Genomic DNA, 22,340 nt, shown 5'->3' with positions numbered 1-22,340 from the left:
AAAAAATGTCACGTTAGCCTGCACCAGTGGATAGAGACCATATTAAATTTTTTACTGAATGTTTAAGAGGTGATGGATCGGCTTTTTCACACCCACAGAATATGCAAACGTAGCTAACAGCAGCCTTTTCACATTCAAAGGAGGTTTTGGGCAACAAAATGAGAAAAAAAATAAATAAATATGGAGTGTGTTACTGTAAAAAAAACTTTAGAAACTTTTTCGATGAATGCTCAGAACATGAAAACTGACCCCAAAAAACAGGAAGAGGAACTCTGGAGCTAACTGTTACTTTCCACAGCCAAGTAGTCTGTTGGTCCTGTTGTCATGAAAACAGCAGCAGTACAGGCCAGATAAAGTCGATTGGAATATTATCTTTTTAAAGCTGAAGCGTAAATACTGGAAACAGGAGCTCTGCTAAGGTAATAAATTCTGCCCTCAAGCACCTATAAAGGGGCAAGACCCAAATATAACTAAAAAGCAACCAAATGTGAAGAAAGAACAGATTTGAGGATATGATATCTACATATTGCTGCAGAGATATCGACTAAAGTCAACATGACAGCCAGATGGGTTCAGCCCGTCATGGCCCAAAGCTCCCATACACTCCTCTACTCCTCCAAGCTCGCTAGCTGCAGAGCTAACCAAGCTAACAATGTGATGGCAGCTACAGTTTGCAGCTGCCCCCTGTTGGCTTGGAGTATGAATTTGTGAGTTGGCCAATTGTCACACATTGCACGTTTAAAGAAAAAAATGTAAAAGAGTTGCCCTGAAGCGTCAAACGTAGCGTGGAGAAACTGAGGATTAATGAAGCCTTGTATTGTCTCTTTAGGTGGAAAAAAAGGAGAAGGCTTTATAAGAACCAGCAGATGTTAATGCCGATGTGTCAAGTATAAAGGATAAAGGGTTGGACACAGAGAGGGAATTATGAAACGGCCCTTTTGTCTCTGAAAAACCTGCCAAAATCCATTTTAACCACAATATAGCGACCTGATTTAATATCTTATTTTTCCAGTAGCTGTAAACAGTTGGGTACTAGCACACCTGTCATTCAGGAGGCTAGAATAAGCGATGACTCGCTGGGTCACAAGATGAGCAGGTGAAAGAGCTGCAGGGAAATTGCCTGGAGGTGTTGAAAAGGTGGAATGGATACCCATCAGCAGAGGGCTGAAAATGATTCTCTGAGAGGAGAGAAAAAAAAAAAACGAGGATCTGATGGGGATGTTTTGGGTCAGGCAGCATCGGAGGAAATATCGTAACTGGTGTTCACGCTGGTCTGCACCACAGTCGACCCCCGCTTTGATGTGAGTTTAATTCATCATCCTAATATTCAATTCAAATTTAGAGTAAGGCAAAAAAAAAATAAAAAATACAGAAAACTGCCAAAAAACTGCTGTGGCTGACTCTGACAGATATTATGATTGCGATATGATTCACAACTGAGGCCCACTGAAAATCCTTTTAACAAGTTGTAACAATAATAATGTTCTATCCTGTCTCATCCCTACAATAATATTGAAGTGGGGAAGAAACAAATCAGTCAACATAAGAAGAAGAAAACAGGGACATCAAATCAAATCACCTGCTGTGAAAGTGAAGTGAAAGCTTCTACAGAGAGCAGCGCTGCAATAGATGCTGTGATTGTTGTGATTCGGCGTCGACTCATCACTTAAGAGGGGCGGTGGTGACAGTGGTCAGTGTCATTTTTCTTTATTTCCCGAAGGCTGCAGAGTGAAAAATGGAGTCCGTTGTTAAGAAAAACAACCTCCCGTTAGTTGAGTCATGTAGCCGAGGGAGCAAAAGTTTCGATAGCTCAGGTGGTGTGAACAACACTGAAAGTCTCTGAGAATGTGCAGGCAGCGGGTTAGTTCAAAGTGAGAGTGAGAGCAGCAACAAAAGAAAAAAACAAGGGCAGAAAGGTTTTTGAAAGACGGGGAGGCAAACGGCAGAAATGTCTCCAGAAAACAGACGGGCAAAAGGAGACTTTTGAGGTCTAGCTTTTGAGGAGTTCAGTTAAGAAGATTAAAAATTCAAAGCCATAGCCACGGAGTGAACAGTCAGGGGGACCAAACCCACCCCCCACTTTCCCAAAACAACATCCTGCCACTCTAAAGAGCTGATAAATTTCCTGGTTGGTCGCACTCACCATTTTAACCAAAAACCTCTGATTCCACTCCAGGCAGTTGCTGACACTTCAGACAAAACTCTCCAGCATTGAAGTCCAGCACAAAATAAGTCTTCTCAGTCTTCTTCTTGATGTTAAAATTGAATTAAAAGTGTGGATGATGGTGCATGGTTTTAATTTAGCAAAGTGTTTCCACTGATGTTTTCTACCTATTGATATCAGGGTTGTGGCAAACTGAACATACTGAATATTGGGATGGATATGTCAGCCCTGCTGAAGTTAGTGAGGAGGAAAATCACAGAGACACGGAGTGATTAAAAAAGTCATGCCCCCGCACCCCCCCACACCCCCCGCCTTCTTTGTGCTCCTTCCAAAATAAAGTTTCAAGGCTGAGCAAGATTCCTACTTGTTGTCTTAGACCCTGACCGTAATCTGTGACTGAGTGTACGTGCCCATTTAAAATCTGCTCTTTCATTTGGCCCATGTAAAGGCTTCATGCTGTTGACAGGAACCTGGATTAACTGTGATTCCAGTGTCTGAGGTACCTGGAGAATCCCCAATATTTACTTGACCCAGGCCGCTCACGGGGTCACTTTTTCCAGAGCACTGTCTGTCAGGTGCTGCTGTGTCAAGCTCAACTCACTTTATTATCACATAGGAATATCACACAAACATAAAAAAAAAAGTTCTGACATTTTACAGATTGGTCTCATAAATATAAACGATGTAATGATGCCCTTTATGAGCTTCATGAACCAATATCCACTACTCCTGCAAACTCTTGGCCTTGGGCTTCCTGCAGAGTTTCTAATAATGTCTGCTGTCTTCAGGAGGTGACGGTGAAACTTGAAATATCCACATTCGCATGCAAGCAACACATTTCATTTTCAGTGTTTACCCAAAGGCTCGACCTTATGCAAACACACTTTTAAAGGTCAACATACTCACAGTGATGGAGACAATGTGTATCATTGAAAATCTGGAAATGTGTGGCAGCGCCGAGCTAATGTCAAAATGACCACACAACGTCCTGAATTAGCACCCGAAGGCTTGTTTGGATCCAAATGAATTATTCCAGTAATGCAATATTATTTCATTCTCAATTCTCTTAATTTCTCGAGATGAAAATCTAAGTTCGAGATGATTCTACTTGCATGTTATTCTGTTTTATGTGTTTCACTATTTTTGAGGTAAGTACCGAGGCAAAAAGTGAGTAAAAGAGTGTTTACCTTTGTGCTGGTCACTGAAGTAACTGAAGTAAGTGGGGCAGGTTATTGTCACCACCTCCCCGACGCTGGCTGAGGGCCAACAGGCGATGATGTCCCACATGCCTTGGCAACCTGCCAGGAGGAGACCATAACATTAACATGGCATCACTCGCGCTGTGACGGACACACACACAGACACGCACACGCCACCATCACTTCATCAAATCATGTGCTGAACACGACACAGACAGTGCTGCGCAGTAACCGCACGGTACGGATACAAGCTGGACGGAGATGGAAATGTCTGATGTGCTGATTTTAAAACTATCAATACACAATCATGCAGTTGTGACTTATTTTGAGTTATTTCCTGTTTTATTTTGTGGTTACAGCCTCTTGTGTTTTGTTGTAACTCAACAACTCCTGCGCACCTCTGTTCCGGTTCCCTCCTGTGTTCCTTGTGTCCAGCCTCGTTAGCATTGCCCTGTTCCCAGTGTCTCACCACCTGCACCGCATGGTCTCATTAGTCTAATTTATATGTAGTCCCGTGTCTCCTGTGTTCCTTGTATGTCTGGCGTTCCTGGTGTTCCTACCTGTGTTCTAGCTTGTTCTTCTTTTGAATTCTCCACTTTTTTTTGTGGATGTGCTCCTGCCTGTATTTGTTAGTTGCTTGCTTTTCGGACAGCGCGCTGACAGCGGTCTGGTTCGGAAATATAAGCAAAATTTCAAGAAAAACAGCTGGAGAAAAGTTTGAATTTATGCTAATTTCATTCAATTATTAGGAGCTGCTTCATTAAGACATTGCCAGCTGGTGGCGCTAATTCTCCAGTGACATCACATTATCGTCGAGGAGAATGGTGCAACAAGATGATGTTAATGAAAGAGTGCCGGTCAAAGCCGAGCCCTCGGGACGAGCACCAAGCTGTGAAGCTGATTGTCCTTTGTGGTCAAGCTGCGTAATTACGTCACGTGAAGCACTGTGGCACAGAAATACTTTTTTTCCCTATACACTTACGTTGTGAATATCAGAGGTTTTGGTCTTCATCTAATCATTCTTTTTGTCAATCAAAGGCCTCATATAAGCGATGATTTATTCCCTGAGTCTGTTTCCACTGAACTTTGTAGCACTTTTGCTTTTATGGATAAACCAACTTTTCCACTTGTGCTAAACTTAAATCTTTTTTTTTTGCGATATATGCAACATATTTTTTCATTTTCTGTCTCTCCGCCAATTGCACCGATTGAAAACTCACATAAACCCTGGTGAATGGGAACATAATGTCAAAAGGCAAGAGTATTAACTTCCCAGTCTTTGTCCTTGTCCTTTTCAGGAAATACTACATCCATCCAGTAAGCTTATTTTGGTTAAGCTTTGGGTCCTCTTAATTTACAATCTTGCTTCCTTTGAATTCCACTAGCATTTGCCTAAAAAAGTGGAACGCGCACCCTCACTGGACATTATGTCTCCTCTCTGACATGTCTGGGCATGAACAAACACATACCAGGAGTGTATAACTGTGCACTTTCTTTGAAATCTTTTTTTTTTTAAAAATCTGTTCTTCTGGCCTGAACTGAAAGTCGCCACCTTTCACTCTGAAAGCGCGCTGTAGGTCAACAGCACCGGAGCCATAACAAAAAAGTATGTAATAGCAGGAAGACAGGCAATGAACCATTTCTGAGACACACACATTTCTCAGCCTCAAAAAACCTATGAAAGCACTTTTGTTAACCTTGAATAAAAAAAAAAAATTCTATCAGAGTGCAGAAAGCTTCTTTGAGTCCAAACAATGACTTCAAAAGTCTTTTTTTTTTTTAACAATGTGTGTTGAATGCTACGCTCATGTTGGACACCAGAACACACAAACTGCCAGAGGTCAATCAATTTGAATGTCTGTTCTGTTTCATTGCAGAACAATCTCTATATTTAATATGTTGCATAACCTTAGGCTGTGAACATATGGTATCTCTCACAAATGCACACGCTGCTAATTCATTTATTAGGGATGTGACCTCTGAGAGCAGCTTCCACTACCTTCCTGTTGAGGAAGCAGATAGGGAAGTAGAGAAATGAGAGCCGCTGCAGAGATAAGGAGCAAAGCCGCCTCCAAGCACGGAGTGCATGTATTTTACCTTAATGCACAGCGCGGTATGGACTGTATGTGGAGGGAATTTTTATTAAAATGAGACCAAATGGAGATAGCGACAAAGTTCTTATGGATGAGTTTGAAATCCACATGAAAGAGGACAAACCAGATATCAAAGGAGTGGATGTATGTCTCTGCCCAGAAACTCCACATGGATGATCTACCTCACGCTCTTGACCGTGTGTTCATTCAGAGTAGAGGTGGGATACATTATACATTCAGTCTCAGCAGATGAGCCCATGGGTGTCAGACGACGATGTTATCATCAGGTATTTCCATGACTTTGAGTCACATAATTATTGTCATTCTTCAACCTCTTAAGATCATGTTAGCGATAAAAAAAAGCCATGCTCCCATTAACGCCCCTGCACTCTCACTCTAAAGGCTGTGTATGAAATCAGTGTACTTGGATACATTCATCCCTGACAACTTCCTCCTGACAATCCCACAATGCAATACATGGCATTGATGGATGTGAATATTATTGCTGTGTGAAATTAAACCAGTCAGTGACAGTGAAAATTACTAATGTCCTCGCTACCCCTGACAATTTGGGAAATTGGCGCCACTGGGGGTTTGCCAGTTTAGCTGCTGGCAGTAGGAAACTGTCACCTAATAACTTTATCACTGAAGGAAAACCTGAATCTTGAAGATTCCCAGGGCAAGATCTGAGGTTCTAAGTACTGTATCTGTTATTCCGAAGCAGATTTGTGGACTTCTACTAATGATGAAGATTAGTGATAATGCCATCCTTGCGTCGATTCACCCACACTGGATCTAAATATATGTCCATCATGTCGGTGCGCTCAGGTTCGACTCAACACTTCTCTGGGGAGGAGCAATCTCAGCACTTCGGCTGCAGAGTATGCTACGGAGACAACAAAGATCGCTCCAAGACAAGTTGAGCCGGAGAAGCACAGGTGGAATTTATAACGGTAATAACGGCTGCACTCCATTGAGGCGAGCCAGTTCCGGGGATCTGGCGCTGTGCACGCTCACTCACTGACACGTCTTAGTGGGACTCCTAATAGACGGAGCCATCGCAAACATTATCGGTAACACCCGCGGCGCGCTTTTCCATATCTGCCCTGAGAAGGATCAAGAAAACAAAAGCATCGGAAGAAAGTCACACCCACATCGTCCCAAAAAAAACCCTAACACCTCGTTAAGGTATCCAAAGTTGTGTAGGATCTATGTACTGTTTAATGTACTAATGTACAAATAATGTTGTCACATTCTGCATTTCAAATTCTTCTCCAAAACAACATACTGCTCCTTTAAGAGGCACTATATTATATGGCATACCATGATTATCGTCAGTATTGGTCATGACAGCCCTTGCTTGAACTAACAGCTGCTACTCTGGGGCTGGCCTTGCTGTAATAGTATAAACATTGTCATTAATGCAGATATAAACTCTCATCGCTGTTCTGCAGAGTTAAAACTGCAGTCAGTCGCTCTCTCCTGGTTTGGAAAATTAACAGTGGGCGAGACTTGAGGCAGAGCTAAATGACGTGGAAAATATACATTTCCAAAGTGTAGATTATTGGCTGTTTGAAGGCTGTTACCATCCTGCAACTGTGACTACATTGTGGTTCTCTTTACCTTGAAATGAGAAGCAACTGAAGGAGTTATCTAAGCTGAAGTCATTAAGTCTGTAGAAAGTCCGGCTTGTATTTCTGCTATAATGGTGTTTTATCTATAGACTCCCACACTAAATTACCTCAGCCTCTCTATTTATTTACTCACGCCGTTTCCCATTTCCTCTGAATAGCCTCTAAACAGTCACAGAGAGGAAAATATGTTCGTGGAAATGACCTGACGTGAAGTTCCCGAAGGTGCTGTTCTCGCAGCGCTCTTTCTCCAGCTCGATCTCGTTCACCACGTCACACATCTGCACCGACAGCACCTGTGGAAGAGGTCGAAAGCACATTTAGGTGTCAAGAATCCAAAATGCTGCAATTAGGCTGCGAAATAATTCATATTCAGTGAGGTTGTAGGCTGGAGGATAGGTTACAGCCCAGTTAGCATGTGCTAATAAATATTAGAGTTAACGTTTTCCCTTCGGCGACTGTGGCCTTTCTGTGAGAGTGAACCCCTCGGCTAATAATAAGTTAAAAAACCTAGCAATGTTCTCCATGCCTGAAATCCAAACAGAGCTCTCTTGCCTGGCTAATAGATGCTATCATGCAAATGGATTAGGAAGTGGAGATGGGAGGCACAGAGTAATCTACCGCAATCGTTCATCTGTGTCAACAAAGGCTGAAAAAATGCGAGCTGACAGCCGCTGGCGGAGAGCCGGTGGGGTCAATGAAAATGTGTAAGACGAGCAGCGAAGAGCTTGAGAAGGTCAGTGGAGATGAGGAGAGAGAGAGAGAGAGAGAGACACGGAGTCGGCATGACGGGGAATTTGTGAACTCCCGGGGAAGAGCTGCACGCCGGTACCTAAGCTGCAACACGTACATGAGTGAAGGCAATAAAGATCAGGATCGGGGGGAGGGGGGCGATGCAGCACAAAGCTCATCACTTATTAACAATTGTTTCAGTTCGCGTTTCCCTAATTGGATCTCGTTTATGTCTTTATGTCTGTTTCATGAGCCTCCGGTAACCAGGTGCCGTCAAACCTGGAATGATCCTCATCAGCCTGAGCTCACCTGATGCAGTTGTGAAGAGCAGTCGGCCGTTTACCGCTCAGCTCGGCTCAGACAGGCCGAAACACAACAAACCGTCATTTACGAGGAAGGACAGTCAGAGCAGCACCTCCGTACTTAATGCCTTGTTGAGTATTTACATTAGAAGAGTGATGACTCATGAGGCAGGACAAACGGTTCGCTGCGTTCATCGCTTCAACCAGGAGCAAGTACACAACACCGCCCAGGCCAGAAGGGCTATGTGATATCTAAAGCACACCAATACATCGACACATAATATGATGAAGCGCCATTTCAGGCAGCGTTACACACCGCCACCCGAATGTGTAGAATTGAATATGAATGTATATATCAAGGGTGCCGATCGTTTATCAGCCGATATTGATGTTTAAAAGTTGGACTGCTGGTCTCAGTCAGGAGAGACGATCAGATAAACACACGAGTGCCGAGTTTCTTTCAGTGCCGCTAACTAGCTAGCGAAGTGCCCTGTTGGTTTAACCGGAACTTCGTATTTTCAAGCTCTACCAGTAAGCCACTGGTGACTGAGGGGATGGATGGACCCCTCACACTCTGCTGTAGTCAGCATGGTCAGAAGTAGTCAGTTCAATTCATCATTTGGGACCGACTGTTTGTAATGAGTACATTTCCTGTCGTGCTGAGAGGAGGGTGACGCCACGCCGCTTGTTTCGAGCCCTGCAGCATGAGAGCTAATGACAGAGCTAAACACACAGCAGGACTGAGAGTTTCTGATTCCTGAGGACATGAATGTTCAACAGCAGAACTGCAGGTTAATGTGACAACAGAAGGAGTTTTAAATGTACTTTAGCTGAGTACAGGTTGAAGGTAAAACCTTTTCACCTCTGGACAGACACTTTGCATTAGCGTGCATTTTATCAATCTTCTGTCGGTGGGGAAAGTAACCAGGTACAAGCCGGGACCAGACGGTGGAGAAGAGGCTTTAGGGCACAAAAGCCTCAGAACAAACACTGAGACAACTGAGCCTGAGAAAACAGAATTTCAAAAAATGTGTCTTGTCTTGATCCTTCCTCAAATCCTCACCTAGAAGTCGAAAACGCGTTGGATGTTTGAGCTTCTCTGTGCCGGCTGACACGTGTGCACAGTTTGACGTTTTTATGTACGAGCGCTGTTTCGTAAAATCCCAGCTAATTTGTTGCTCAACTTACTGTGGATGTAACTTTTAAGGAGTTTCCAGGCGATTGAACGTTTCGGCGGAAAAACTATATCAGACATGAGTTGTTATTCGCAGGAGAGTATTTTGCGGCTTCCTAAAACCGATATTCTAAAACACTGATATGCTGCTGCAGCCGAGTTTATTCATCATAGCCAGGCGAGCTACCGTTAACTTGTAAGCATCACAAAGACACTGCGTCCATGGAGAGACACCTTTAGGTTCCTAGAAAATATAGACTAAAATGTACAAACTTTGTAATAACTCCAAGTTATTTACTACCAGTTCTCCACAGAGTGACTTATTCCTTCCCTGATGGATGAGGCCGTCTTGACACTATCTCCACCCACAGAACTGCGCTCACAGGACTTTTTGCCTGCAACCGATTACAGCAGAAAATCCAACATAACCTGAAGTAATAGCAGCAGCTCTGGCCAGGAGGCAGGAGATTAAACCGCTCACATTATCTGTGCGGAGCAACTTGGGACGAGCGAGGAAGTCTCATGCTGGTCAGACCCTTCTTTAACCTCTTTTTTGATTAGCATGAAATTGATTGTCAGCCAGTGTGACAGTGGACCACATCCTGGAGAGGATGTGGGTCTAATAGTCTCTCAGAGGGGGGAAGTTTTTTAACTTATGACTGACCACAGTAAAACTAAAACATAGAATACAATATCTACGGTATATTTTAAGAGTATGTCTTGATCAGAGTACATCGCAATATGTCGTATCTATGCAAAGTTGCACCAAGATGAATGATTACCCATCGATCACCCAACCAAGCAGCTCAACTCAATTAACTTAATTGTTTTTGGCCGCTAACTTTTGGTTCAACCGTCTTCTGTTTTCTGCCAAAAAGCTCAGATGGACCCATTGTGTGCTACCTGCCGAGCACCAAACGGATATCAGCGTTACAATGCTAGTGAGCATTCATAGGCTGAAGACGTATTTCCCTCAGGACTTGGTGTGGAGACCAAAAACAGAGCTAAAAGGACAGTTCATAATGCATTAGTCTGATGGCCATAAAAGAAAAATACTTATGTGTTTACTGGATGGGGCAGTAAGCGATTGTTTGCTAAAGTTTGCAAACTACACTGCAACAAAATGTCAATGCTGTATTTTTGTCTTCTTCAAACTATTGGTCAAAAAATGCCAACAGTTGAAGGGTTCTTCCGCTGAAGACATTTTGACAAGTCACATTTGGAAAAGCACACGTGAAAACTGTAAATCAGACAACAAAGGAAAGCTAAATTACATTGTAGGTTCCCGATATTGTGCATGCCGAGTCGTTGTAACAATGTCATGTCTTACTGGGGACACTCAAACCGAAAGGAGCAATTGTTGATATTGTTACAAAACCTTAAAATCAAAGCAACATTACAGAGAAACTGGCGTTTTGTGTGATTGTACATAATGTTGTTAAACACAACTAAACTATTGGGAAATAACCTCTATAGTGGCATTTCCTGTTGTATACCATAAATTCTGGTTAATTCCCATAGAATGTTTCCATGGTCAGGATATAATTACAGGACGATTCTGCTGAAAAACTGGCACTGTTTCATCGTGACTACTCCCGGGGTCTGCGTTCTAATCTGAATCTGAGGTAGCGATGGCTTTTTTTTTTTCTGCAGCATGATCGCTAATCCATTCTCCTTCTTCCTATGCACTATATTTTTCTAAAGAGAATATAGGCCGGTGCTTCATGTACCCACTTCCTCCTCCGAATGGTTTCAGTGCCTCGTTTGCAACTCGCATCACTCTCAACAGGCACGGTTTGTTTTCACTGAGCAGCTGATCCACTCCGGCATCCCACAACACACAGGACTTATCACATCATAATCATTTGAATAACAAGTTAAACAAGTTTGTTTTGCAACCTGATTGATTATTTATCGAAAAACTGTTTAAATTGGACCTGAATTGGTGATAAAGCGACCACAAAAAAAGAACACTGTTGCCGTTGGGGAACGGAGCCTCTTCACATCCAGATTTTTCAGCTTCATTTCATATGAAAATATGGAGCCTTGTTTCTCCGTCCATTTTGTGAAATGCAAACCAGCAGCAACAAACTCGACGTTAACCATTAATGTTGCATAAACAGAGGAAAAAACGGGAACAAAGTCCCTCATGGGTGGATGGGTGGGGGTGAAAACAGACATGATACTGGAATGTGTGCAGGGACTTCTAGTGAAGGCTGCTGGGATCAGGCTCTCTTCATTGCATGGAGGCAGTTTATTAGTTCACGTAAAACTCTGTATACTGTGAGCAGAGCCAGAGTACACAGAGAGGGAGAACAATGATAACAACATAATCAGGGGGCAGAGTAGCTCATCTACGGGAGTGGCTGAATTTATAATCAGTGAAGATACAAGTAAGCGAGGAGAGGGGTCCTGGCAGTGATAAATACTGCGGCTGAAAAATGCCAGAGACAAAAATTTATTGATTGCCATTTAGAGACATTAAGACATTACCTATGATATCTACACTTTGCTTTAGTGGGTAATGCATCAAAATGTCAATCCCGAGCTACGCAGATGACAAATGAACCTCCACAAGCGCCTTCAGGGACACAAACACAAACACGGCGCCTCCATGAGCAAAACACCTCATGAATACCCGCCGGCCTTTGATAGTTTGTTAGCGCAGAGCTCATCACGAGGGGCCGCCGCGCCCTTGCTTCAAGTGATCGTTGTCATTTCCCGCGGCCGCCCGGTCTCGCTTCGCTTCAGTGCAGGATAACAGATCAGAGAGGGTACAAAGAGGAGCCGGGCAGGAGAACGAAAGGAGAAAGGAGGTCTGTGTGTGGCCGGACGACGCGCAGCAACGTGTTTGTGCCCGTGCCACACTTCACCGGAGAACAACGTTTACATCATGAGAATTCCAGCCGTCACCTCGTGCTCTTCCACTTGGGGGAGGATAAGCCAGGGGAATCCAAGTGTGTGTGCGCTGGATGGAGATTAAACTCTTATCCGGCTGGACTCGAGTAAACACGGGGAAGATGTTTGGATGGTGCTGGAAAGCAGTTTGTGCTGAACTCAGTCTGTGCAGTCAGTCAAGTGCGTAATATTGAGAAGAACTACACATTTGAATTAGATGAGAAGATGAATATTGTTCTTAATCTGAGTGCAAACTTTAGACTTTATAAAACGAGATCAGGCTGATTAACCAGGTGCAGGCAGAAACAGCCACCCTGTCTCGGGCTAAAGTTAAAAAAAAAACATGCATACCAGCATCGATAAACTCAACTAACTAACTGACTCCTTATGTGTTGTTTGTTTAATCCGTGCACAAACAGACCTGGAGTTTTTTGTTTTTTTTGTTTTTTTCCTGCAGGCGCTGTAATCAGGGTGGGAAATAAACTTTTTAAACATAAACATCTACGAGCCGCTGACAGCTTCTCACCAGACACTCCATGTTAATTCATTCTTTCGTGTCTGAAATCCACCAGACGCTCTTCATACTTTATCAGCTGTGGCTGGTGCTAAGATATTTGCTTTATTTGGTCAACAGCAAAAAATCAACAACATAGTATACATCATTAAATGTCCCACGATTTAATCATAAAATGCTAACGTGTCCTAAAAACGCAAACAAGTGGCTCAGTGAGGACACAGAGGTTGTCGGGGACTTTTAACGCCATCATTTGACTCTTACTTTACAACTTCAAGTTTGATTAATACATAGAAAAGTTGTACAGTAATTGCAAAGTCAGATGCTTAGCGGAGGTGCCGTTTAACTTTTCGCTGCTGGCTTACCTTGCTGAAGTATCATAAGCTTATTTTTTTTGCCGCTGGGCTTATTTTCAGCAATAATCCAAAATCCAAATCCAAAATCCCCTCGGCTTTCTGTCGAGGGAACCGGGGAGAGGATAAGTTTGGTTAGCAAGGTGTTGCAGCAAGCCCCCGGGAACATCCGTGCTGCTGACGCTGGTCCAATAAGACTATTTACCAAAAGTATATGTTATGAAAGAAGAAGCTGTGAAACAGTGGTTACATTTCTTTTGACAGTCACAACCAGGATGAAAAGACTCTTTTCAGAAAGCGATCCATTCCATCAGACAACATTTGAAAAGTCTAGAGACGCTGCACATTTTATCCTCATTCAAGTCAGTGATAGACGGGGAGCGTGCTGCACAATGCAGAAGCTATGAGGAAAGTCCCAGGGGTGGGTTTTTTTTTTTTTTTTTTTTGCACCCAAGAAGTCAAACTCTTTCGGTTTCATGTGCCACTGAGCAGCTGTCATGCTGCTGGAGTGAACAAGGCTCACCTACAGCTCTGTATCCAGAATTTCCCTAGAGATACACATAACTGGATGCATATGGATGCACACAGCACTGGCGTCGGCTGGCTGCTGACGCCTCGACGCCAGAAATGAATTGAATGAAACAAAGTCTGGATATCTCATTGACACCACGCAGCGAGCTCATCAGGAAGCTAAGCATGCAGCTCCAGCTCTTTATTTAATGCACAACCGAGATGATGTCATTGACCTTCTCATCTGGCCCTTGGCAAGAAAAGTGAAAGAGCATATTTCCAAAATTGTCAAGCTGTTCTTATGTGTTTAAAAAGTTTCTTTGGGTTTTTTCTTTTTTTTTTTTTTAATGCAAACAGGTGGTTTTATATTTGCAGAGATACAGGAAGGAGGAGTCATCCAAGAAAAAAAAGCGCCTTCTCAGATGCCCCTGCAGTAGATGAAACATGATAAACTGCCCTCTAAGGTGCACATCATACTCTCTTCACTATATCACAACCTTCTGCCTGCTGGAACAACATGTGGCGCCGTCCCCCTCAAATACCCTGTGTCCTCCACTGTCGCCCACCCCCAGTACTCCTCTTCTCACATCTGCGTCGTGTAAAACCAACAACAGTGACAGTCAGCCACTTCAATGCACTTTTTAACCACTTATGCGATTTTCTGCGCCCTCGCTCAACACCCCCAGTTTCTCACTAGATATATTGATGAAACATGTCAGGGTGTGTTATTGTAAAGCGGCCGGCGAGGACCGTGGTGGAAGGGACGCGAATAGAGCCCACCACGAGCACGCGAGGCAGACTGTCAAATGTTTTTTCCACACCGGTGCCTGTGAGGAGCCACTGAAATATGTCAACAGATGACGTATCCGGTTGATCTTTAGAGCCCCCGGGTGGGCCAGACATCTGAGAGTTAGGAGAGCAAAATGGACGACTCTATTCTGGCTGGGACAGGCCTCACTGATGGGCGTTAAAAGAGGCCGCGCTGAGCATCAAATGACTCAAATCCACTAAAATACATCACCCTTATCATAATCACAAATCTTAAGCTTCTTAGACCAAGATCTGCTCATCGATTTTCTCCTCCACACATTTCTGAAATTGTATTTAAAAGCAGCGAAATTCCTGATAAGTTAAATTACACAGGTATGTGTCAGAGATAAGATGCTCAAGTAAATCCCTGTCAGGAGCCGCGCGCGCTGAGAGGAACATCAGCGGAGCTCTTCTGACATTTCTTAACAGAGATAAAACGCCTCCGACTGTAGATGGCACTTGATTTTCTTACAGACTTTTTTTTTTTTTTTTTATGCTTCCTGGCGGCGGGTGTTTTATTCAGTTTCGATCAGCCTCAGAGTTAGATTAAAATGGCCAAAAGCGTGTTGCGGAAACATCTGTTGAAGTTAGCATGCTAACCAGCTGGCCCGAGCCAGTTTGGACCTCAGGTAGTGAGGGGTCAGGGGTCAAAACATGTTTTTCTGAACCCGACCATGTCTGATAGAGAAGCAACCGAGCCCGACTCAACTCAGCAGGCGTTCTGTTTTTCACATCAGGACACAGTTAATGTTTGTTTTAACCTTTCACACATTTTGTTACAGCGTTCTTGTTTAAACTGATTACAGACATGTAGCATGCAGAAAGTAGTAATTAGCCTACTTAAAGAAATCTGAAGCACCGTGATAACTGACGTAACCAAACCTGATTATCTGGCGGCCGTGAACGTCTTCACACTTAACCATTAAAGATCGTTCATGTGGATCCCAAAGTAGACAGTTTGACTCATGTGTCACTGAAAAAAACATAGACGCAGGGAAAGCCTAAACGTACAGCACCCTCATGCGCACAAATCACAGCGGCTGACACCTCCCTGCAGAAAAGCACTGCGCTTCTGAAAGATGCATGACTGGCTGCCATGTGGCACTGCCTGCAGGCTTTCCCCCCCTGTTCATCGAAACCCAGAGAGAATACCAATATACGTTGAAAATCATGAAAATACTGTACATATCCTCCTTAAAGCCAGAACCAATATGAGCAGTCAGCAATATCACGGTGGATGATATGACTGCTTCGATGTATTCAGCAGATAGTAATGTACAGTGTGTCCAGCAGCATTACTGATCCATATTCTTCACTCCTGTTTAAAAGCTTCTGATCAACAGATTATCATTAAAACTGGGATCTTTGGCTTTGTATGGCAACAAAAAAACAGAAGGAAATTAAACTCGGACATTGAGGGATTGTTCTTCAGATAACAGATAACTCAAAGCGTATTTAACCGGTTAAATGAGAAATATGCCTCATCAACTCTGATTTGGGCTGCTGTGATGTCTCTTGTCAGTAATCAGATGTGCGTCTGACCGCTGGCACAGGGACCTCCATCTGAACAGTCTTATTTGGACACATTTTTGACTTCTTATGTCACTTGTCGTGATGTGTCGGCGAGGAAGCGCACGCTTTTCTCATGGTCAGACACTGACAATAACTTCACCTTCACAGGCACTGACTCACCTGCAGACGGTGGGATGAAACATATTTTCTTTTAAACGTGAAAGGCTCGTCTCTGGGGAAGGATGGCTGCCTACAATGCTGATTTTTTTTTTTTTTTTTGAGTTGCTCCTTTTTGTGGCTAAAAAAGAACATGCGACTACTTTTTTTTTTATATCAAAGTGTCTTTGGCTCTTTGTTGGCAGGTTAGAGGAATCCATAATTGTTATTGTTTGTCCTGTTTAATGACATCATGGACCATGTGTGACCATGGTGTTTTCTATATCTATAAATTAAATCAGGAAGATGTTTCAGATCTATTAGATAGATAGATAGATAGATAGATAGATAGATAGATAGATAGATAGATAGATAGATAGATAGATAGATATCTACTACTAATTAAACACAGTAACTTGCGCGTAAAACCAGCTGAATTCAGGATTTAATGTCTACAAAAGTCGTTTTAATTATCTGACTCGTGGCTACAAACCCTACAAAAAGGAAATTAAAATAAAAGCACATTACCGAAGTAAAAGACAGCACTTACTTTTGGCACCACGTATCCGTGGAGCAGCAGCAGAAAGACCAGCTGTGGCGCATCCATTCTGTCCGAGTAGTTCGGCAGTTTCTTACTCCGCGACACCGGCAAAAGTCCTCAGTCAGTCTTTAAAAGGCGCGTGTGTGTGTGTGTGTGTGTGTGAAGAAAACGAGACTGTGTCCGTGAGGTGAGCCGAGCCGCTGCTGCCGCCCCATCGGACTGCGCTTCCCTCTGCGCGCTCCTCCAGCAGGAGCGCTGCATCTGTTTGACTGTACCCGCCCCCCACCACCCACCTCCGCCCATTCACAACTCCACACACCCGGGAGGCAGTTTGTTAGCAAGCCTGTCAGCCGGCAGGAGACTCACTAACGACGCTGTGAGTAAGAGGAGCCGCTAATGACTTGTGTAACCTGCGGTTCGTCCTTTGTGATGGTCGTCCAGTTCTTCATCCTGTATTTAACCTGCACATCCATGAAATGTGCAGGGGAGAGGGGATGCGCTGTTTCAATCAACTTTCAACGTGTCACACTGGATTAAGCTGCCGACAAAATTAAGCGCAAACATCTAGTTAAAGGGGCACTTTGTAGTTTTTTGTCGGAGAAGAAATGCAAACTCAGGGTTTTAACATTCACAGCATCAATGAGGTGATAATACAAACTCACATGTTGATTTTTTTCCATAAGTAAATAAACAAGCCGTTCTTATTCACATGTGGCACATCACCTCTGCAGTTTATGTTCAGGAGCCACCAGTGGAGGCAGAGGGTGGAGAGGAAGGTGGTGGGGTGATCGCACCAACAAGGCTGCCTGACAGACGAGTGGAGCCTCGACACTGATCCTTTATTTTGGGACACGCTGAGATATTTCCAGCCGTTTTTGTGTGGCGACCATAACTCCACTTTTGGCGCAGTGGTCACACTTTCATAAAAAAAAAAAAGCTGTTGAAAGGAAACCTCAGACTGCAAACAAGATCAATTATGGTGCTTTGATTCAGGTAGGTTTTACATTCGTCCAACTCTCCTGGAGCAATTTAAAAATCTGTGACGTCGTCACAATGTAACCGGCCCTGCTGGGCCCATAGACATAGGCCACGGTAGGGCTGCTGAGGCTCAGGGGTAGAGCCAGCGTCTTTATCATGAGGTCGCTGGTTCGAATCCCCTGGTCTGCATGTCGAAGAACTCCTGGTGCGAGATTCTGAACCCCAAACAGCTCCTGGTGTGCCGGGTGGCACCCTGCATGGCAGCCACCACCATCAGGAATTACTGTAAGCTGCTTTGGACAAAAAGCGTCTGCTAAATGTATTGTAATGTGATGGTAGCAGGAGAAACACTACTGTGTAAATTTAGCAGTCCACATGACCAGAAAGTAATCCGTGATGACGAATGTGCTCCAGGACCACATCGACAAAAAAAGTCTCTTTTTTTTTTTTACAGACATCATGTTTTCTTAACCAAACCGAATAATAAACCAAGGAATCTGAAAAGAAAAGGTAAAACAAATGAGTCAACCTAGGACAAAAACCAGGACAGCTTGTTCCAAGGTGATCGACACACAAACTGCGATGTTCAAGGAACAACACCTACACACAGATCTCATGTACACCGCTGCACTAGAAGTCTTCAAGCTCTTCTTGTTGTTTACATTCAGCGTTTCTTATGAAAACCAAAAACAGAGAGCAGTCCACCAAACAGTCGCCTGCTTTGCATGATTAAAAGTCCATTAGACAAATTGTGTGGACGCATCCTCTTCGTAATTAGTAACTGCTAATGCATAAAGATGAAAAAGTGTGTGAGCGCAAATCCACAGCAGTGAAAACAACATCAACAGGGAACGATGAGCAGGAGACAGACTTTCCATCTCCTCCTCCTCCTCCAGCCGCCTCAATTTATGTGACTTTGACTCGAATAAAAGGCGACAAGTTGGTTTTATTGGGTCAAAGAAGGGTTATGAAATAATCTACGGGCCCGCGAAGCTCCCCTGCAACACACAGTCACTCATATAACCCATCATGCATTCTGGGTGCAGAATCAGCCCTCTGTCTTCTCCGTCTTCTTGGCCGCGATCCAACGCTCACGCTGTCACGCGTCACAGCCGATCGACCCCCCGCCCCCCCCCCCCCGACTCACAGCTGACCGGACATCAAGGCACGGCTTCATCTTCAGTCTTCCGCGACAGCTGGGCCTCGTTCGCCCTGTGAGGCTTTTTTTCCCCCTGCGTGAGCCCACCCATTAATATTGATGGAGTGTGTGTTGTGCACGAGCCGGGATAACAAGACCACGAATCAACAGAGGGAGCGTGGTTTCATTTCATCTTGTTTTCCCTTAGTGATGGCGCAGGCTATTTTTGTTGCGCGGTCCGAGTCTAATCTGAGCCTGAACGCTAACACGCAGCCTTTCTTTCCGCCACAATACCTTCTGCTCTCAGGTATCTCTGTGGGCCGCAGTGCAATGTCACTATTAGGGGCCGAACGTGCTTTCCTGTACATGTCATATAACAAGTGATTAATATAACAATAAATGCGCAATGTGCACTGGAAATGTAATAAATAATATTGCCGTGGGTAACGCATATTAATGTAATAATTCACATAATGTAAAGTTACAGTAATAAACCACAGAGAGTGTGATATTCTTACCGCAGGACATAAAAATGTTGAGTCACATCTCAGCTATTATAGGATCATCAATTAAAATGTGTTAAACCCTTTTATGAATTAAACATGACTATGAAATTGTGATGTAATTACAATATCTGACATTATATTAATCAGTCCACTCACGAGGCTTTTCTGGATGATTCTGACTCACTTTAAGACGCACGCGGCTCCAGGAGTGACGCCGTCGCTCGTCGGTCGCCCGCTTTGGTCCGTATTGAACATTTCTCAACAGTTTCCGGATGGATTGCCTTGAAGCATGAGAGTTTAAAAAAAAATGAAGGTTTTGGGGGAATAAAGCTGCTGAATTTCGCCTTTTTATGTTTCCCCTAGAAACACACCAATCTCTGAACTTTCTTCACCAGGGTGGAGACGTGTGGTCGTAGGTCCTGTGATGTTGATTCCCAGGGACCTCGAGGTGTTGACCCGCTCCGATGTAGAGGAGGGGAGTGTTTCCTTCAGTTCCTCCGTTTGACCATGGAAGGCACTATGCTGTGCTGTCGGACCTCTAGATATTGACTAATTGACAACATAAACTGATGTGTCGGTCCTTTTTTTCTTGAAAGACACCATCAGATGGAAAGAAATCCAAGGTTTCCTTTACCCAGGTGCATCTGAGACAGATTTGACCTTTTACATGGCAGAGGTTGTTGTATTAGACTAGCAGAGCGTGGAAAAGCAAGGACACCCACACAGGATTTCTATCTCAGTAAGGTCAAGAGTCTTTCGCTAGTGAATTACGTGGAGCAATACTCGTGTCTATGCTGAAGAGGCAAAGGATGGATAATAAATTAGAGCACTGAATTATTAAAAAGTACAATAAAGTGTACCTCTAGGTCTCAGAGAACAGAGACAAGGTCACACTCTAACTGAGATGTTTTGCTTGCATTCTTAACATCGGACATACAGGATGTTTCTGTACAGATGTTTCAGTATTTAGCATAGTAAGTGTTGAAATAGAAAAAAAAATAAGATGTTATTGATCGCGCAGCTAGCCTACCGTAAGGAGGTACGCACTGTGCATCAACAGCTAATGTTTGCTTAGCCTTTGCCTTTGCCTTACTGGCCACATGTAGCACATGACAGTCAACCTAAAGGCTTATCCACTGAAGATCGGCAGACCTACACAAGGTTATGTGGTGGCTAAGCAGACACACCATTAATATAAGACTAACTGTGTGTGCGCGCAGGGTTTTTCAAATGCGTGTAAATCAGCTTGAAAAAGAAAATGTCCTCTTGCCAGTGGAGTTTGCCTTTCTGGTCTCTGTTGAGAGTTGAGCGTCCGCAGTACCAGCCAGGCAGCTGACAAGTTCAGGTAGAGCACGGAAGCCATTAACAGTGAATGCAATGGCGGTTACTGTTTCAATATCTTTCACTTCAGTCTCTCTTTCAAACGGCAATGCGTAAATCTAGAAGTATGACTGCCAATTGTACACATGCACATTAAAGACAAAAGTCACAAGTCTGTGGTTAAGGCAAGAAAAGGACTCAGGCTAAAATAAGATTAACATCTAGGAAGGCTAGACTACTCACTCACTTACTTACTCACATATCTTGCGCGATGCCTCTCCACATTGTGACAGATTGTAAACGTATCGATGCTGTCAATCACGTCTCTATTCGTCCGGCTTATTCGTGGGCACTTTGGCTGGCTGGGAGGCTTGCTCCTTTTTTTCTTGGGCCATCAGTAATCTCGGAAACCTCCCTTAGGAAGCCCAGACGATGCTGGTGGTGGTGATGGAAAGGAGAGAACGGAGGAAGATGAGGTCAACTGTGATGAGCTCGACCCGGGCGCTGGATATGATGAGCTGGAATGGGGTGGAGGAGGAGGGTCGCGATGTGGCAGCTGACAACAGCAGAGGGGAGGAAAACAGATTTAAAGTTTGACAGCAAAGACACGATTGGTTGATTTGATGGAGGAGAAATCTGGTTGGTTCAACTGAAAGAGTCAACACCCACTGAAAAACTGATTTACAAGTGGAAAGAGAGAGTAAGAAGAATGAATGAACGTTAGGATAGTGTTTCTGATTGAAGTTATGCTGGGCTTCGTTTGGTGGAAATGGTACGTTCATGTACAAACATACAGTATTTCGGACTTGCCACGTTTGTTTATTATTAACATTTCCTTATTATATACAAAGAAAAACAGAAACAGACTTGTGAAAACACAGGCTGTCAGTAAGTTTCCCTCAAAAACGTTCTTGAATTTGTTGTCTATGAACTTAATGTCTAGGACAGAGCGCTTCTGTTGCTGCTCTCTACAGAAACCTCCCAAACCCTAAACCAACAATTATTTTGAGGGCATATTCAATTTAAAATGATAATTCCTAATTTATATAAAATTCTATATGTATTTATTTAAAACGTATTTGCCTTTGTGTCATTGCTGTTGTGTCGCTGTTGTAGTTTTTTAAAATAATTTGTATTATCATCGTAGTGATACCATTGAGGTTTATGTTCATGTTCATCATTGAATGCAGTGAAAACTTTTGCTTTGAACTAAAATGGCTCTTAATGCTTACAAAGAAACCACATTTTGTTGATTATCAGTTAATTTCTTATCACGTTCCCTTTATTCTCCTTCAGCCACATTTCACTGATGTACGTGCTGAAGAGCAGAGTATCACAATCGTCAGCCGTCGTTATAAACCTGACAATGGTTTTCCAATAATCCACCACTGTGGCTTTTGTTCAGGCAACATCTCTGTCTGCCTCCATTATAAAACCCCATGGTGACGGTGAGCGGATTATCGAATGCGCGCCTGTTATTGTGAGCGGGTGATTCCAACATGAAAGCAGGACGCGTGCCGGTGAGCCTGGTCACGGCGAATAGAGCGAAAGAGGAAATGAGAAATGAGTTTCTGTGTTTTTCAGTCAACACGAGTGCATTTAACATCAGAAACATCCCTTTGTTGTCTGGAACATTGGGGAATAATGAGTGTGCCATTGCTGATTCAGATCAAGTTCACAATAGCAAAAACTGAATTTAGAAAAAAAATGGTTTAGAATGAAACTGAATGGAAAGTCTGCTGCCAGAGTTTTTTCTTTTTCTTTTTCATTAATCAGCTCAGCAGCAGGGATGACAACACATCTGGACGA

The 22,340-nt window shown here is 43.5% G+C and overlaps 1 protein-coding gene across 1 annotated transcript in view; it reads right to left on the bottom strand.

Annotated features, from left to right (window-relative positions):
• The window catches only part of vipr1b (vasoactive intestinal peptide receptor 1b), a 45,467-nt gene extending 28,738 nt beyond the window's left edge, over nt 1-16,729 (bottom strand). The window contains exons 1-3 of the mRNA XM_037079918.1: nt 16,599-16,729; nt 7,293-7,383; nt 3,352-3,462 (exon numbers count right to left, since the gene is read on the bottom strand). Coding sequence (XP_036935813.1) covers nt 3,352-3,462; nt 7,293-7,383; nt 16,599-16,655 — 259 coding nt within the window. The 5' untranslated portion in view covers nt 16,656-16,729. The remainder of the gene's footprint in view (nt 1-3,351; nt 3,463-7,292; nt 7,384-16,598) is intronic.
• Between the last annotated feature and the right edge of the window lie 5,611 nt (nt 16,730-22,340).

The sequence above is a fragment of the Acanthopagrus latus genome, chromosome 19 (genome assembly GCF_904848185.1).
Source record: "Acanthopagrus latus isolate v.2019 chromosome 19, fAcaLat1.1, whole genome shotgun sequence".
NCBI classification, from domain to species: Eukaryota; Metazoa; Chordata; class Actinopteri; order Spariformes; family Sparidae; genus Acanthopagrus; species Acanthopagrus latus.
The sequence above is the reverse complement of the archived record's forward strand: the minus strand, read 5'-3'. Positions and strand labels throughout refer to the sequence as shown.